A 20,265-nucleotide genomic window follows, 5' to 3' on the forward strand; every position below is an offset into this window, starting at 1 on the left:
GGAATTCAAGGAATTAATGCAGAAATACCTGTAGGTGGTGCCAGATGTCAGACTCCATGCCTCCACTTCTGGCTGGGCAGTCCCCCTTCATATCTTGCTGAAGTAAGTCTCACATTCAGTGTGAAAGCTTGCTCTTGCCCGAGTAGCCTTTGCCACTTCCAGGCCAAACACCCATATATTTGCCTTGTTTTCTTGTAAAAATTGTGGATATTTATGTTTAATTTATGTTTTTCTTGTGAATGCTGCTTATCTGATGCTCTGTGCCTGTGATGCTGCTGCAAGTAAGTTTTTCATTACACCTGTGCATACATGTATGTGATTTGGACAATAAACTTGACTTTGACTTTGTGGAAAAGTCAGCCAGATGTTGGATCAAGAAGAAATTTGGAGACTCTGTTGTGTAGCAGGTATTGACTGGGGAATTCCAGCAGTAATGGCACACCATCTACTATTCCAACTGTGGGCCCACAGCTGTAAATTTCCACGAGAACCAAGTCAAAGACTTGGGCACTGCAATTGTTCCATGGCTGAAAATTAACCGCCTGGGACTGAAGGCAGGTGAGCAGGGTTGGAGGACAGAAGACCACCGGTTTGTAGGTTTGAGTCAGTGGTGGCTTTCCAGCAAATGTTGAGGTTGGGGTAGAAGGTTTGTGGATTTGGCTAGAAAGTCATTTGGCCAATCTGAGGTCTGTGAAGAGTTCAGTGGGTGAAGGCCCCAGTGATCTATCTGTCCCTGGAGTGCCTGATGATGCTTCTATCCAGAACAGCTTGGTCTAATTACGTGACAGCACCTAAAAAGAACCCTTGCACAGGAATGATGTCACCTGATATGTGGCTGTCATAGAAATCACATCAGCCACACAAGAGCAATTCTTTGGAGGAAGTAGCAGGTTGAATTTTTGTCCCTCCTTGGCAAATACAAACTCAATCACGTAACCCTGAAACAAATAGTGCTATGCAACTAATTGTCTGATGATGATCTTTGCACTAGGCCTTAGTATTTTCTAAAATACAGGTTTGTACAGGCTGGATTAATTAAGACAAAACAATACTTGACAAAACCAGTGACTAATCACTTCATTGATTATGACAGAAATGTCTAGAAGTGTATCAAAGGCAGGGCATGAAACAACTGGCTTCAATAAACTCCTCCACATTAACACATCTTCATGACTGTTTATTAGCAATAAAAAAAATCCTGACAAAAGTGGGGATTAAATAGATGTTGTGAATGCTAGGGATCTGAAATATAAAATGCAAAGTGACTGGAAATTCAATTCAGATTAATTAGAAAACATAAGGTGAATTTAGTTACAGATAATAAAAGGCATCACCCATGACACAATTCCTTCCTTTAAGACACCAACTGGCCTGTCTTACATTTCTAGAATCTTCTGTCTTTGGTTCTTATACCATACAGTACAAAAGGTTCTTTTCCAAAAAAGGATGGTTAAATGGTTAAATGTTTACCTGAAATACTGAAATGTATTGATTTCTCAAGGTTATACCACTGAGGTTTGCAGCCTTGGCATTGGAAGAATTGGAGCAAAGGACAAAGATTTCAGGAAGGGTTATTTATAAAAGCTAAATGATAAAGTCAGTTGCTTTTTATTAGCTGTTAGTTTAATAAAAAGAAACACAAGTAAAGCTCTGGTAAGTGACAACAGCAATGGGCCATTTCAATAGCTTGCAGCTTTTCTCTGAGAAATAAATCTGATGGATTCTCTATAAGGTAATTACTGTTCTTTATTCTGCTGTAGTAATGGTTCTGCAGGTTTTAGTCACATTATCCATTTAGAGAAAATTGTGAGCACAGACATTTGGTGAGCTGTGGCTCAAGTGAGATAAACGTGAAAAGTTAATGTCATCTTGCACACTATATCAAAAAAGGAAATATAAAACCAGATGTTGTTCCAAATCTGTGAAATTGCTGCTAACTTTCATTTTAATTTTGTATATCTTGAAGAAGCAATAATGTAATAATCCACAAAGGAAACAGTGACCCAGAATTTCCTGGAAGCTATGCGTTGCCAAGGTCCATCAGCTGCTGAGGTGGCACAAAAGTTCCAGGAAATTATGGTGTGAAGTGACTTCAACCAATACTTGGACGACTACACCAGTTCCTTTACCAAATTTCCTTAGCTCTGCTATCTACACCCTTCCTTCCCATTAAAATTGGTAGCTATATGGAACTTAAGTAAATTAATTAAATACCACAAACCATACTGCTGCTGACATTTAGACCTTTAAATATAGTGCTGAAAGTTACATCTTAACAGGTCAGAATAGCAGCTGTAAGGAACTCAAATTTAAGCTGCTAGCAGCGTATGAAATTAAGACTCCTTCAGTGGAACAAGCAACTTGAAGCAAGGTTTCAAGATTGCTCCCTTTTATTTAGTTTTAATAAATACAATGCTGTTCTGCTCCCCTGCAGTCATGAACAGAATGTACACAGAAGCGAATGAGTGATCATTTTGACTGACTGTCCTAACCTTGCTTTCGTCATTCCTATTTGTTCACTCTTCTGCCCTCACACAAGCCCAGAGTGAGTGGATGGTTCACCTCCATCAAGTGTGTCTTGCTTTTCTGTACAGTTGACCAGGCTGCCTCCTGCAATAAATTGAGTCTGCGGTTTCCCCTTCTTATGAGTAGCTGAATGCCTGACTTGCTATTGACACAGAGCAGGTGGGTGTCTGCTGTGTTTTAGCATCACAGTTCAATAGCAGTTAACTATATTCCTCCGCCATCATTGCTTGACAGTTAAGCAGTGAGACAATTAAAAGAAGACAATAACCAGATGTAGCTTTGAGGTCAGGTCAAAATCAATGATTGAGTTCTGGCAGTTGTGAATTTCTCAGCTTCTGTACAAACTGCCAAACTAAGCCCCTTGCCGCACAAAGCATTCTAGGATATCAAGTTTTGGTCAAGACCACCCACATACTTTAAATAAGCACTGTTTTACATGGCCAAAATAGAAAACACAAATCTCATCATGAACCCCAAGCTTTATTGCAATTCACCTATCACCGAAACAGGTCTACAGTGGATGCCATCTCCCTGGCCCTACACTCGGCTCTGGAGCATCTGAACAGTAAAGACACCTATGTTAGACTATTGTTTATTGATGACAGCTCTGCCTTCAATAGAATAATCCCAAGTAAGCTTGTCACCAGACTCCGAGACCTAGGACTCAACACCTCCCTCTGTAACTGGATCCTTGACTTGCTAACAAACAGACCGCAATCAGTTAGGTTAGGCAGCAATACTCATTATTCTCAACACTGGTGCCCCACAAGGCTGTGTCCTCAGCCCTCTACTCTACTCTCTATACACTCATGACTGTGTGGCCAGATTCTGCTCTAACTCCATCTACAAGTTTGCAGACGATACCACCGTTGTAGGCCGTATCTCAAACAGCGATGAGTCAGAGTACAGGAAGGAGGTAGAGAGCTCAGTGGAATGGTGTCATGACAACAACCTTGCCCTCAATGTCAACAAAACAAAAGAGTTGGTCATTGACTTCAGGAAAGGGGGTGGCGTACATGCACCTGTCTACATCAATGGTGCTGAGGTCGAGAGGGTTGAGAGCTTCAAGTTCCTGGGAGTGAACATCACCAACAGCCTGTCCTGGTCAAATCACGTAGAAGCCATGGCCAAGAAAGCTCACCAGTGCCTCTACTTCCTCAGGAGGGTAAAGAAATTTGGTTCGTCCCCTTTGACTCTCACCAACTTTTACAGATGCACCATAGAAAGCATCCTATCTGGATGTATCATGGCTTGGTACAGCAACTGCTCTGCCCAGGACCGCAAGAAACTGCAGAGAGTTGTGGACACAGCTCAGCGCATTACGGACACCAGCCTCCCCTCCTTGGTCTTTACCTCTCGCTGTCTTGGTGAAACAGCCAGCATAATCAAAGACCCCACCCACCTGGGACATTCTCTTATCTCTCCTTTTCCATCGGGTAGAAGAAACAGGAGCCTGAAGGCACGTACCACCAGACTTAAGGACAGCTTCTACCCCACTGTGATAAGACAATTGAACGGTTCCCTTATACAACGAGATGGACTATGACCTCACGATCTACCTTGTTGTGACCTCGCACCTTATTGCACTGCACTTTCTCTGTAGCTGTGACACTTTACTCTGTACTGTTATTGTTTTACCTGTACTACATCAATGCACTCTGTACTGATTCAATGTAACAGCACTGTGTAATGAATTGACCTGTACGATCAGTTTGTAAGACAAGCTTTTCACCGTACCTCAGTACAAATGACAATAATAAACCAATACCAATACCAATATTATATATTTGATGGCTTGTATGTCCATGTTACATAATATTCTATGGCGTTGTGTATCATGCTAAACTTGTTAATTAATTTGCATGACCTAAAGACTCCAAGTTTATAAGCAACTTGGCAATTATTGCAGAAAATATTCATTTTAAAAATAATTACCAAGACAAAACATAGATGATTGGATGATTGATTTTAAAGGATAAAATTTGTAGTCTTAAAAGTAGTAATTTGTTTGCTTCAGTCAGTGGCCATCCAACTCACTGCAACAGCATGCTTTGTTGATAACAACTGTTCCCCTTTGAGCAGTCGAACCAACTTCTTAGAATTAGCCTGACCTGCATATATGACCAGCCTGCTACTGAGTGTTAGTGTTGTTCTTTGGTTCCCTGGGATATCACTATCATAACATGGTGTGTGTTAATGAGTTTTCAACCAAATTTTGGCCAAAAAGAAAACTATAGCAGCGAATTTGGACTAATGTCTGAAGCATTTTCTGTATCTTACTGTGCAAGGAAATTAAAATTATAAATGAATGGCATTAAGACTGATTTAAATGACATATTGAATTATAACAGGTTATCTGGATTTTGCCGACAGTTGCAGTGTGACTGCTGTATCATTCTAACTAAAGAACTTCTTTGGCAATAGAGATAGAACCTTACTCGGCATTTCTAGTGTTTTTAAAGCTAGAGATGTTACAAAGAATTGCATTTTTTCAAAGTTAATCCATTGTTACAGATGTATTATATCTGTTTTTAAAGATTTAAAACAACTTTTTGATTGAACTGAGAAGCTGATCTGCATTATCTGGGGATCCAAATTCTTCATACACATTGCAGTTATTTTTCAACCTGTTTATTTATTGTAAGTTTACAACAATTTCTTCCACTTGAGTATGCTAGCAATTTTTTTCATTAACATGATAATTGTTATATCAGATGCACAGTATTTACTTTTTTCAAACCTGTAATAAACAATACGTTACAGAGAACTAGCACTTGTGACATTTGCACTCCGGAAGGTAATGAGCTGAATCGTGCTATCTGTGTATGACCATTATTGAAGTGAACTATTAGCATTCATAAAAGATGCCAGTATATCTGTCACTCAGTACTGCTGCTGGATTTCACGTGCAGTCCAATGGCAGAGCCCAGTACTACATTGGGAATCCACTTGTCCAATCCTAGCTCAATCGAACCTGGAATGGAGTTTCCCTTTCATTTGAAGGGGAATCCATGCTGAAGACTAGAAGGAAAAAACATTGTTTAATACTTTACATTAAATATTTTTTATTTAATATTTTATATTTTAAATATTATTTTAATGTTTTACATTAAATATTTAATCTTTTTTAAAATTAAGTATTTTATATTTTAATTATTTACCATTGTATTAATATTCAGAGACATTTTAAAACTATTTTTAAAAAAGTACCACCCATCTTTGACAGGGATAAGGATCTCCCCCCAGCTATGTCTCCTAACAGGGCATTCCAAGAACAGAGTTTCAGCAGTATCCCACCTGGGCCCAGCTGCTGGTGAGTCTTCACTACTTCTCACCGGATGTAGAGAGTCATCACAATTTGCCTCCACATCAGGCCCAGGTAGCTGAGGTGGTGGTAGCTGGTGGTGGTAGCTGAGGACAACAGGTAGTGAATTCAGGAGGCAGGCTTAAATCAGCTCAATTTGTTCTATGAGTTTTGCCTCTCCATAATAAGAACTTCCAAATGACAAATATGGAAATAATATTAAAAGATTTAGCATCTGTTGAAAAATATGTAATTATGAACAAAAAACACTACTATTGATGTAGAAATAGTGGAATTATTCTGTAACTCAGTTGTACAAGATGTGGTGAAGCTGTGTTTGGAATATTGTGTTCAATTTTGGTCACCCTGCTATAGGAAAGATGCCATTAAACTGGAAAGAGTGCAGGGGACATCCTCATTGGGACTCAAGGGACTGAATTATGGGGAGAGGTTGAGCAGGTTGGGACATTTCTCACTGGAGCGTAGCAGAATGAGAGGTCCTCTTATAGAGGTGTATAAGATCGTGAGGGGCATAGATAGGGTCAATGCACACAATCTTTTCCCCAGGGTTGGGGAATCAAGAACTAGAGGGCATAGGTTCAAGCTGAGAGAGGAGAGAAAGGCAACTTTTTCACCCAGAGGGTGTCAGTATATGGAATGAGCCGCCAGAGGAAGAGGTTGAAGCAGGTACATTAACTTAGACAGATACATGGATAAGGAAGGTTTCAAGGGATATGGGCCAAATGTAGGCAAATGGGACTAGCTTTGATGGGAATTTTAGTTGGCATGGGCCAATTGGGTTGAAGGGCCTGTTTCCATGTTGTACGAATCTGACACCATAGTAAACTCTCTATCTGATATTTATGCATCTGGGATTCTCATGCTGTAGTGTGAAAGGTCATGGCTGTCATGTGACCATGACAACACTGACCCCTCTGCTGGGATGACACCATTGAACACATAGCCGAAAGCGACACCACTGTCAATCAAGGTCTGGCTCCACCCACCCATTAGTACACACCTTGATCATTGGGCCTATGTAAATACCTGTTGTACCTGGCCATGGCCCATTGGACATTTTGAATCACATAAGCTGGCTCCACCCAGCTCTCCGGCACTATAAAAAGTGCTGCATGTGCTGGTTCACTCTCTCTCCGAGGATGTTGAGGTAAGCTGTGCACTACTTCAGGGTAGATAGTTAAAGATCCCGGGGAGCATTAGAGCCAATGTTTGTCCAGATTCAAGGTGTTCAGACATTGTATTGTTTATTCCTTGATCATTTGTAACCAGTTCATTGTGTGTGTGTGTGTGTGTATCTCACCCCGTTGCGATTTCCCCCACGTCTCGTGATCACCCATGTGTGTGCGAGTGTGCGTCTATTCCCATCCATTCTGTCCTGATGTTTGTCTTTGCAAATAAATTTTCCCTTTTTAAAATACAAAGACTAGTGCCTTTAAGACCTGAAAGAACCTTTTCTCACAACAATTGCAACCAATAAAAATTAGAGATTTTGTTTTTATGAAAATAAACTCAAACAGTAAACTGTATTCCAATTATCTTGCAAAATAAGTGTGAAAAGACATTTTTAGTTTATTTATGTCTATAAGTAAGGGCAGTGCAGTTGATAAGAAGTAACATCCTCTATGAAGATTTGGTGCTTCATGTGATGGTGAGTACATCATTCATTTGATTTATTTTTGCTGCATTTTACATCAAAAGAGAAGGCAGCATGGAGTTGGGGAACTGGCTGCATCAAAAGAAATCATGACCCAATGTCTGCTTTTAGGGGAAATCTAATTTAACCCTCTGAATCTCAACATAACAAAAATAGATTTGATCCATGGGTACAACTCTTTACTTTCTGCAATGATCATGCACACCTTAATATTTTCCTGATTTTCTGAATTTATTTGCCTCTAGTGGTTAGTACAACTATGCAGTTTTCATGCAGAAAGATTAGCCAATGCTTTGGCTTTTGGTTTGATTTATGAGGGCTGATCTATTCCTGGATCACAAAAGACTGCAGATGCTGGAATCTAGAACAAAAAGAAATAAACTGCTGGAGGAACTCAGTGGGTCAAACAGCATCTGTAGAGGGAAAGGGATGGTTGACATTTCGGGTTGAGGCCCTGATGCTGCTTGATCCACTGAGTTCCTCCAGCTGATTTACTCTTGCTCAGCTTGTAGAAATTAGCCAAGTAATTGAAATGTCCTGTGCACTAATCCTCCTTTCCACAGATTTTCAACTTGTTTTACAAACAGCTAACAGGGTCAGCAGCTGGACACTGGTAGGATTCTTCTTTTATTATACATTTGCTGACAATGTCATCTCGCTTTAACTTTAGCCTGAGGTCTAAGTGGGCTTCTCAGTGGCAGTGGAGAACAGAACAGGTACCTAATGGTCTCCTAGCAGGCCAGGAGAAACAGCAGCATCCCTTGCCACAGACTTCCCTTGTCCTCCCTCAAGATACCTCGCCTTCTGGAATATAGATTTAGCTCCAAGTTGGCACCCTCCTGCCACCTTTAAATCCTGTTTCTGCCACTCCCACTTGGGTCCAGTAAACTGAAAAGGTCTTTGTAACTGATACCTGGGAATGAATAACTTCTGGGCCTCACACAGCCTGGGGCCCAATGGTCGATTTATATTTCAGCCTTCATCTTTACTGATTTAAGGAGGAATTTATACATGGGGTTGAGGAAATCATGTTTTCACAAGAGGATGTACCCAGGTACTTGGCATTTGGGAGTTTCCGCCCATTTATGAAATTACCTTTCATATTTCATTACGTTTATCATGCTTTACCAAGTTACTTATGAATTTAGAAATAATTTCACTGTCCTTAATATTTTTCTCTTGCCTTTTATGTTAGTCATGTACAATGTCTCCAGGATATCATAAATGTGGCACATTTTATCAGTGTGTAAGTATAAAAGTATTTCTGCAGTAATGGCTGTCTGCAAATGTGGGATGAAGGTTAATCCCACAGGTCATTTAGATGCCACTGAAAAGACTTCTACCTTTCCAACAATGATTTTTTTTTCAGTCAGTTAGGATCATTATATTTTGTCTTTCACCCTGATTAATGTCTGAGGGAATCTGTGGTTTAATGGTATCTGTAATGCTCTTAAATCTTAGATTATGCTGTGGAAGATCAAGGTATGGATCTATACATGATGAAGGTTACAGAGGAGAGCTACAAGTCTTAAGTCTCTTAGTTACCAGCTTAGGCTTCAAGAGTTAGGGCTATTGGCAGAAATGCCAGCTTAGGGAAGGCATGATTAAAGTTTTTAAATCACAAAGGGATTAAGAGCATAGGAAGTAAGAGTAGGCTCTTGTGGCTGTTGTATCATGGCTAAACTGATCTCAAAACCCCTAACTCTCCAATAGTCCAAAATGCTCAGCCTTGAATATGTTCAATGCCTTACAACTGGACTGGAGAATTTGAAAGAGTCTAAGATTAGAAATTCTGCCTTATCTCCATCTTAAATTGGTGATCCCTTGTTCTGAAATGCCCTGCTTCTAGACTCCCCAAAATGGAAAACAAACATGCAGCTCTGCACTATTAATCCTCATCAAATTCTTTTAAGGTTTCAGTGACATCGTATTGTTCTTCTAAGCTCTGCTGTGTTTGGACCCAACCTGCTCAATTGTTCCTCATAAGACTACTCCATTGCTACTTGACCTGGTGAATATTCTCTAAAATACCTGCAGTACAAGTATATCCGTCCTTAAATAAGGAGACCAAAATTGTCTGTAGTGCTCTGTCTCATTAAGATGTAGCAAGAATTCCCCACTTTTGCACCATATTGCTCTTGCAACAAAGGATAAGATTCCATTTGTCTTCCTAATTTCTTGCTGCATCTGCATCCTAAACTTTTCTGTTTGTGCAAGACACCCAAATCCCTCTGTGCAAGAACAATCTGTTTAGGGACGACTGATTCCATTCTGTCCAGTTGTAAAGATTAATCAAGATGCTCAGGAAGTCAGAGTGCGAGAGCTTGAATGTAGAAGTTCTTGTGCTTGGGCACGTCATGTCTTTGAGTTAGTTTGGATACCAGATTCACTGGGAATTTTACAACTGTGAAACTATCATTCTGGAATTTTCTGAAAGATAAAAGGTATAAGTGGCATTTCCAGTGAAAATGTTTGAGATGAATTTTGGCATGACTGAAATATGGACATTCCTGATGTTTTGGATGCAATGGGACCAAGTCATGTATGGCTGTGTTTTTTAACGGTTCTCAGGTACTCACTGCTGAAACCTACAATGTAATATCCTATAACCTTTCACCACATCTTTATGGGTTCAGAATGATTATTAAATGTTTAAAATTTTCCACAATTACACTTTCTGTGCAGAATGTACATAAATTATGCTTTGATTGCTTCAGACATACTTTTAACAAAAAATTCTTGAATGACTACAGTTGAAGTTTGTTTCCAATCTTTTACTCTTTCTGAGAACCAATTATTTATGCTGATTTCAGCTTGTGTCAGTCTGGTGCCTATATTCTGATGTATCCTAATGAAATGATTCGGGAATTGTGGCATACATCGACAAGGAAAAAGTTGGAATAAATTGCTGTGTATCAGTGTAACACGCTGATTAGTTTTTCAGAAAATTCCACACAAAATCTGCAGTTATTGGAATCTGCTTCATTTAATTCTACATCTTAGTAGAATTTTCAGGTCAAGGATGATTGTTTCTGATACAATAATGTGGATTCTGAAGAGGGATCCACAAACTTTGGGTCAGGAGGTACTTGACGGGCAGGTGGATAGTTTGGGAGTTGCTGCACTCCTACCATTTACATGGAGCTTCTGTGTGCCCCCAGTGAATGGACTGATATCATCCTAAATGTCCCTTCTCCATAGGTCAGGGACTCCCACAAGCTGGTGGGGATGTTTGAGAATATCCCTGAATCATTTCCTCTGTCTACCTGGTAACCTTTTACTGTGACAGAGCTCGATATAGTGTTTGTTTCAGGAATCTTTCAACAAGCATGTCAGCAAGTGTAATTAGGACCTCAAAGCTGGGGATGTTGGCTAAAGAGGAAACTTAAATTGGTTTGTTGGTCCTGCCAGTGGATTAGGAGAATATTGTGGTATCTTAATGTTGTTTAATTGCATTCATAATAACTAAAGGGCTTTTGATGTTTTTGGTGTTATTTATGAACATATGGGATTAGCAAGGAGTTTGACTGAATATATTCAATTGGCTATGATTTTTTTTTCCTTTGTTTCTTATTTCACCAGGAGGATTCCCTGGTGGAAGGGTATCAATGGTGTGTATAGTCACATGGATTACACCACTGCAATTCAGTTTGTTTGAAATACTCCATTGTTATGTATTCAAAAATACATTTACAAGAATATTCTTTAATATAGTGAAATAAACTCTCAAATCTCCTTGTTTATGGGTTTTCCCCAGCAATGTCAATGATGAGAAAACATCTTGGAATAGGAATAGATCTTCAGATCATCTTAACAATCAACTCTTGGGAAAGCATATTTTCAATTGAATGCACTGGTACAAACAATCTTTTTAATGTAGTAGATTAAACAAACTAGTGATGAAGTGCTGAGAAGTGATGCTTGGATAACATTTAGTAGTTTCTGGAGGATCTTTGTTCACATATAACACTGCTAAATGTATAATTTGTTGTCAATTATTATTTCAAAATGCAAAACTAGACTGAAGTAAGGAAATGATGCTCAGAACATTGGCAAGGCTGAGGAGTGGTATTGTGGAGGTGACTGTGACAGTCTTGTGTGGTATTCATACAACATCCTGGCCCCACAGAAATAATATCAACCCGTCCCAGGTTTAATTGGGTAGAATACAAAAGCAAAATACTCTAGATGCTGGCAAACTGAAATAAAAACAAAGTGCATTAAATATTCAGCAGATTAGGCAGCATCTGTGGAGAAAACGATGGTTAACAGGCTGCAGAATGTACTTTGTATCTGGCTTCTCTTGGTAGCAGCCATGGTGACTACAGTTGTTTGAATTGGGTTGCTAATCTGGATCACAAAGGTAAGCACAGATGAGAGAAGATCAAACATTGGAAACGTGAAATAAATACAGGGAATGCTGGAGACACTCAGCAGCTCGGGTAAAATCTGTGGAAAGAGAAACAGAGTTAATGTTTCAGACCTGAAACCCTTCATCAAATCTGGGAAAGGGAGAAACAAGCTATGTTTCATTAACAGAAAGGTGGAGTAGGAATCAGTAGAACAAAGAATATCTTTGATGGGTGAGACCAAAGGAGTTAATGTGGCGGGTGCAATCTCTTTATGCTCCCTTTTCTATGTTACGTGTTTCTAGTAGTGAGGCTGTGGGACTTGCCCAGCAGTCCAGACTATACACAAGGAAAATGGGTAAACTGAGCTAAAATCAAAGATGGATGACTGGTAGAAATGGTTAGTTCTGATAAAGACAAAAAGAAAAATGAGTCACCTGCAGATGGAGAATTTGAAATTGAATTATTAAGGCTGCACTGAACCCAGCCAGATGATGTGGTATTCCTCAAGCTTGTGTTGGGCCTTGTTATAATGATGCCAGAGGCCATAGACAGATAGGTTAGAGTGTGAGTGGGATGGGGGATTGAAGTGGTAGGCAATTGGAAGCTCAGTGTCACTCACGTGGACTGGGTATGGGTGCTGTGCAAAGCAATCACCCATTCTTCAATGCAGAGGACACCACATTGTGAACAATGATTGGAGTAAACCAGACTGGAAGGAATGAATTGCTGCTTCAGCTGGAAAGACTGTTTGGGTCCCTAGATGCTGGGAAGGGGAGAAGTCAAAAGCCAGGTGTTGCTTCACCTGTGGCTGTGTGGGAAAGCACAGCAGATGCCCCACATTCTTTGCTAGTGAAAACTAACTTGTTTTTTCTTTGTTTTGACAAAAGATCCTGGAGCTGAAATGTTGACTGTTTCTCTTCCCACAGATGGCTGCCTGGCCTGCCGATTATTTCCAGCATCCTTTGTTTTTATATAAGTGCAGGTGAGCGTTCCCATTTTTAATTTTACTCAATTGTAAAGTTTTTAAGTTCTATAACTTAAATATACTTAACTTATTCTTAATTTGTTTTAATAATTTAAATCTATTTCAAGTTCTTAAATATCTCATAACTGGAGATATTTAGAATCATTTTATGAAGGCCATAGAGTGGGTGAGTGGTCAAAAGGCCTTGGGATCTGCCACTTTGGGCACAGTCACCATTCACGGTGACTTCACAGGACAGATGTGGCAACAAAGCCCTGAGCTCAATTTGATCCTCAGACTACAAAGCAAAATGCAGGCATGGGAATAGTGTGGGGGTGGGATGAATTTGGATGGCAGATTGGAAGAGCTACAATCCAACCCAACATTTCGGCCTGATGAACTGTTCTGATGAAAGGTCATCAGTCTGAATGGTTGACTGTTTCTTTATCTGCAGATACTGCCTGATCTGCTAAGCATTTCCAGCATTGTCTGCTTTTATTAACTGAACAGAACATCCAGGTACATGTCCTATTCACAAGGTAATTAGCAGTATAGGAACACAGGACCTCAATTTCCATAGATTAATAAGGCTACCATCTCGCTCAGATTGGTGCTTCACTGTAAAACTGGAAGGGGCCAAGAGGGGTGACAATGGAGAAGGAATGAAACCAGTATGAATGTCACTTCCATTTAAATTCTACTGTTTTCATATGGAGCAGCAGAAGATAAAATCTGCTTTATTGTTTAAGTAGAGGCTTAATTAATTTGTCTCCTGTGCACAAGGATCCAATTCATATGGTTATGTCTGTTTCTTTGTATTTCAGGTTTGATATTAATTACATCACTATTTTAGGATTCAAGGTTTAAAGGTTCAGTATCAATTGCTTCTGTTGATTAAACTTCTTCCACTAATCTGCAACTTCATAAACTGATGTCTGAAACTTCTTTATTGTTTAGATTGTTGACTAATTCTGCTGCAGTATCAAAATTTTAAATTTTATTTCCAACTTCCCATAGTTTTAATTTGAGATCTTATGCTTCATTTAAAATTGGAAAAATTTTAAAAAATCGTAAATTATCATCTGCTTTCTGATTTTGAAGTACATTATTTATTACTTAAATACACTTTCAAGTTGAACATCACGCAACTCATGTATAAACCTGTTTGAAAGCTTTGGGCACCTTTAGAATTAAGTTCCCAAATACTTTTTACAGATGAAAATAAGTGATTCTAATTATTCCAAGCAACATTTTGTAGTTCTCAGCAGAAACACTGGTGTTTGCTGGCATGGAATTATTGCAAGATTATCATAGTAGAAATTTGACAAAACAGAAGTCAACAGTTTATTAAAATTGTATATATTTGGATCATCTTTCAATGGTAAAAGACCTTCTGAGAAGTTTTACTTGCTCAATACAGACAATTATGATGATATCCTTTGTTATTATTTATGACATCACAAAATGAGGAAGAGTAATATCATCATTACAAGGTTTGGGAAAAAAGATGTCAACATTGTAACCCTACTTGGCAAAATTCACTGTCTATTGCCAGCAGTTCTAAACAGAACCTCAAGTACTCAGCTGGCAAAATTGCTGGAATCTGGTGACAATGCTTGGGAATCAGCTTTTCAAGGTTAAACAGAATTGTAGAGGAAAGTTTTCGGAGGTAGAGGGTAAAAGAAGTTCATTTTGTTTTCAACTTCTTTACTTAATTTTATTGTTTTAATTATTTACATTTTTTGGTTGGGTTTAGTTTTAATTTGTTTTTAAATAATAATTTTAAATTTAATTCAATGTGATAGATTTTAAACATTTCTGAATGTCAGCAACATTTAACAACAATTAAAAATCAATTAGTTATTACAACCAGCATAGCCTCAGCTCTAGCTTATCCAAGGATGTCCAGGGCATTTTGTGGGATGGGGCCTAATAACTGTGTCAACTGAGACCCTCTCACTGCTGCCATTTTTGGGATACCGAGCCAGCATGATTAGACCTTTGCAACCAGACCAGCTAAGAACAGATGTAGACAGAATGAAGCAGGGTGATTCTGGGTAGGGGTCTGCAGCACTGAGTTTTGGTCCTACATAAATAAAACCTTGTAGTCTGCAGTAACACTCACCAGTAAGCATGATTGGCTAATAATCTGCAGCATCTTAAATGGCATTATGATACCACAGTGACATATGGAGATTTTTTTGCCCCATTAGAGTTATGTTTAGATGTAAAATTGCTAATCTAGTGGGCAAGCAAAAGCAAATTTTCATGATTGTGTTGAAAATTTTGAATATTAGTTTATTCCAAGTGACTCAATAAAGTCAAACCATAATGCTGCTGATCAAACTTACACAAAAAACATGATAAATGGAGTGTCAGAATGAAAGACAAAATTTACAAGCCAGTCATAAGCAGAACCTGAATTGCCACATCCTGGCAATGATAGTGAAGTTTTTTTCTCTCTCTTGTTATTAATAATAGCACAAAGATGGAAAATTGGTGAGAAGGTATACAGAAAAAGAACATTGTTATTAGTTCTGGAACAGTGTAATACCTCTGCACCAGCCAGCATGCAAGTTTATTACCAGAACATTTTGGGGGGAAACATCAGACATATTCGTTGTTTGCTTTTATGTTAAATTTATAAAATTTTCTTCTTCAAACTAACAGCAAAACACACCAGAATCATAAAACCAATCAAAAAAACCTGGTCGCATTTTTCACTCTAACTTCTGCTTTACTGTGCATGAATGATCTTGTTTTACATTTTCTGTGTACGTACTGACATTTCTAAACTTACCACTTCAGTCTCTAAGTGCTGCAACATAAACAAATATCAACATATGACCCAGTGCGGAAGGACATTCGAAGCCCTCTGTTCCAGTTTAAGATTCGAAAGCATAATCCGAGAATACTTCAGGAAGCCCTTGAATTCTGACAAGTCAATACTCTTGCTTCCAACACCACGTAAACAAATTTCACACATGAATTTAGTCTTAGCTTTATGTTCGGTTAAAATTAAATTTGAAATAGATATAACTAAATATATAAAATTCATTGCCGAAAAAGATACTGCCTAGTGTTTTATGGTGAAAAGATTCAAACCCAGAACCATTACCGATATTGTCTTTAACAGTTTAGGTACAATTTAAGTTCATAAATGAACAGTGAAAATTTAAGTAATTGTAATACACTCGAGCATTACAGATATTGTTCTTGTTCAGATCTTACTACCTTTCCCGCTTTTTTAAATAAATCAACATCGTTGATGTTTTTCGATTAGAAATCTGTTTAATTGCGTTGTCCAAACTCACAGTCAGCCCATTAAATCAATTCATTACGCAGCGTGAGAGGCGAATTTGCTCAAAAGACGAGTGCAGGGGAATGTTTGCCCTTTGTCTGGAGATTCATGCAACAAAATAACCTGTAACAATGAACTGTGCATCACATTCTCAATTATACAGCATTTAACACTTTCCTAAAAGTTTTATAGCAAAGACATCCATTGATAATAAATTATGTTTAAAACTTACAATAAATTCAAATATATGTAATAACTCAAACGATAGATGTCATTCTCGCTTGATATTTTGATTCACGCAGCCCGTTTTACCAGCAAATCTAATTTGGAAGTTTAGATGGTTTGATAGCAACCATTGGATTACCATCGTTTAATAACATGGCGAAGCATGCAGGAAGTCGATATGTTATTACAATAGCAAGAAGCAGATATCATTGATCCTAGAATATCATTCATTTCTAAGCAGGTCAAACCAACAAATAACATAACCCACACATATTTGTCCTGTTAAATTTATTCGATTAAATACATATACATGAACGAAGCAGTTGGTAGTTGAGCAGAACAAATTTAAGTGATTTTGGAAATATATTTATCAGAACAGCTTTTTCAATGGATTAGTGAAGAACACCAGCGCAAATAATGCTTACCTAAACATCTCCTATTAAGTGCATGGGTCTGTGGCATTTAATCAAATTTAATATACAATCATTCTCCTTAAAAGGCGGATTTCGCACATTCATCACTTAACGGTAACGGAAATGCTTCCCATCGACATCAAATGTGCGCAGAGTTAATCTGACAAAATATAAGACTTTATATTTTTTTTACTTAGGCAGAAATATAAATGCCTTTGTCTTCGTAAATAGTATTATTCGTGATAACAGGTCACCAGATTTAATGGGAAATCAATCTCTTATATCTTTAGATCATGGCGTATAGATGTTGCATAGTTAACAACTGTTGAACGCCCAAAGGAGTGCAGTGATTTATAAGACAGTAAAAAGTAACTCACATATTCCATAATGTAAGTCTTTCATGAACCATTTATCCATCTATCTATTCATATCAAATGATCACATTCTACAAACAGGTAAGGACCACGATATGGGGGCGGGGTGGGTGTGGGGAGTACTTAAAACTCCCGCAGAAGAAATACTATCTGGAGACAAAATGTAGATGGGTTGACTCGATACAGAAACCAAAATGAGTAAAAAAGGTTTATAGATCCACAACCGAATGGACGTGTGAATGGATGGACAGATGGATGAATGGAATGACACATCGATTAAGGCTTGTCGTTACAATGTTTGCAAAGACTGGAGGGTGTTCCTGTGTACACGGCGCATTTGTCCGGACAAGAAGCAATAGAAGTGCCCGTGAATGGATAAACAGCAGCCTGTCCAAAAGAGCTGAGGGTGTTAGTCAGTGCAGCTGCAGATGGAATGGGTCCTGTCAAGGCCTGGCCCTGGTTCAAATACGCTACCAGCCGCCTCATTTCATCCAAAGCCTGAGCCTGCATCAGGATGTAGTTTTTCGCCAGAAGCAAAGTGGCAATTTTGGACAGTTTTCGCACCGATGGGCTGTGAGCATAAGGAATCACAGATCTAAGCCCATCCAGTGCATCATTTAAGTCGTGCATTCTTCTCCTCTCTCGCGCGTTTATACTTAGCCTTAGCGACCGCGGCTCTTTGCCTTTCTTGCCAATTGAACTTTTTAGTTTGCCCTCGTTGTCACTGCCTGGATTCCTTGCGCTCCCGGCCGAGCGACCGTCGCTATCTTCTTCGTCTGCTGTCTGCTCTTCGCTGCTTTCTGTCGCCTTTGGATTCTGTCCGATGGTGTATGGAGTACAGCTTTGTCCAGCCCAGCTCTCCCGGTTTTCAGCACCACGGCTAGTGCCACTGTAGCTAAACGTAGATTGACCGTAGCGCTGGGGCAGATCAATATATGTGTCATTGACAATGGAATTTAACTCATCCCTCCCTTTGACAGAGATGTTTGCGGTGTTGTGAAATAGATCTCCTTCCGCAACGTTCATGTTTTAGAATCAGTCACTTGAATCAAAAGAATTACTCCTCTTTGTCTTTCTTCAATGTTAAATGTGCAGCGTTTTGAAGAAAAAAGTCCACAGCTGCTGTTATGTGGCAGCTCCGCGACTCCTACTCCAGCGTGTCCTGGCACCGGGAGGGATGTGCCTCACTTTCTATCCCACTTTCAGGTTATTACAGAGATTCGCCTGTTGGGACATGCCGTCCACCCAATCAGGAGGACGCTTTAATTAATAGGATTAAAACGTTTTGAAGAAAAAGGAAGGCAGCTGCCAATACAGTCAGTTGGGTTTAATCTAAACACACACACATACACACACAAAGTCTAATGGCCAACGAAAGCTCCAAAGCTAGTATCAGTAATCCAAACATTTTCATCACGTTACCGACAAAACATCACAACAAATTCCCGCAACGGCTACAGGGCAAAGACAAAAGGTCAAGTGGCCCATTCAATTGTTTGTCCGCGCATACGTGTAAAGAGAAGATAAATTGAGAAACTTATAAATAAAGAAAGAAACAAACATCAACTACAATGAACTGTTTACCTCACTGTTTGCCGCAAAGCTGTGGTTAATTTGTTTTGAAAGTTTCATTTTCGCACCTATATAACGTTTTGTTAGTCCCAGTCCAGTTCAGTGTATTGGAAAAGGATTCAGAAACGAAGAGGGCCATTCGGCCCATCGTGTTCGTATTAGTGAAAGATGCATCACCAAAAAAATGGCATTGTCTATATTTACCAAATTATGTTCGCTTTAATTATGCAACAGGGCTAAATGCGTGAGAGAAGTGACAATCATCACACGCTTCAAAAATCTTGTCCTGTAAAGGTGAGCATTTATTTTTACGACGAATCACTATAATTTAAGTTGCACATAGCCCATTATGACATTGAAAATTAGATTAATTGTTTTGGTGGTCATTTTGAAACAAAAAACAAATGGACTCTAGGATAACAATAATTTCAGCCACACGAGATAGTTTTACCCTGTGGCTAATTTTCAGGTCCGAAGAAGTGAATGCTGTCATAGGTGACGAAAGTTGTAGCAGTCAAGGGCTCATGATATTGGACGCCTGCGTTAATTGCATAACATTGTGACCTTAAGGGACGCAACTTTAGGGACACCAGAGTGGCAGGCATATGAGAATCTAACGACATTGCCTACTGCATAGATCCGATATGATTATCTTCCAATCTCACTTTCTCACAGCCGGTGGTCCGTAATGTTTAACTGCAAGCTCCATTCAACAAATATGATATGTACGATGTATTTTAAAGGAAGCTTACCTTTGATTTAGTTATCATGCACCTCGCGAAAATGATTGCTTTTTGCAAGAAGGGCTAGCTTCTCACAAAACGTTTGAAAATTTATCACAGGGTGAGGTCATTAAAATTTAAGACATAAGTGGTAGCCTAATCCCTAAACACACAACGTTGTTGATGTGGAACAGTCATAATCCACAGAGGGTACATATAAACGCCTCCTAAAAAATGTAACTGATATAATTTGACCCAGTTAAACAAAGTTGTACATTTCCAAAATAAGATAACAGTGGCTAAAGAACTTCAGCTGCAAGGTTTTAAAAGTCATTAAACGTTTAATTAAAGCTCCACTTGCAAACGATCACATTGATGACCATCGCCACCATGTGGAAAAGATACATACCTTTTTTTCAAATATATTTTAATAGGTTTGTATACGTCGAAGGTTACGAAAATTAGCTCACATTTGAGAAGCTATCGACTTAAAAAAACTCAGAGAAGTTAGGAAGTAACTCTCAAAGAGTCTGCCAAACAACAGACAATAATCCTTTAAAATAAAGCGCATTGAGTTTAATTTGATTTTTGCACATATGAGACTTCGTCGTTTGAAAAGTGTGCATGTCTCTTCACTGTCATAGATTTTCTTTCTGAGTTTTTTTTACATTGCTCTGAGTCAATCTTATCACACGTTTTATTCCATGACTTAAATTTGTTATTATGTGTTATTGTATCAGTTTAAATAAATTGTTAAAGTAAGTAAGGATACATGCACATTGCATCTGCAGAATGGGCGTTCTGAGTTCGTACCGATGCTGCAGCCGTCGTGCATGT

General features: G+C 38.8%; 1 protein-coding gene across 1 annotated transcript; it reads right to left on the reverse strand.

Moving 5' to 3' along the window:
* Positions 1–16,690: 16,690 nt before the first annotated feature.
* On the reverse strand, positions 16,691–18,160 carry bhlhe23 (basic helix-loop-helix family, member e23). The gene has a single exon (XM_052031673.1). The coding sequence runs from the start codon at positions 18,158–18,160 to the stop codon at positions 17,411–17,413; it is 750 nt and encodes a 249-aa protein (XP_051887633.1). The 3' UTR covers positions 16,691–17,410.
* Between the last annotated feature and the right edge of the window lie 2,105 nt (positions 18,161–20,265).

Source organism: Pristis pectinata, chromosome 16 (genome assembly GCF_009764475.1).
Source record: "Pristis pectinata isolate sPriPec2 chromosome 16, sPriPec2.1.pri, whole genome shotgun sequence".
Lineage (NCBI taxonomy): Eukaryota > Metazoa > Chordata > Chondrichthyes > Rhinopristiformes > Pristidae > Pristis > Pristis pectinata.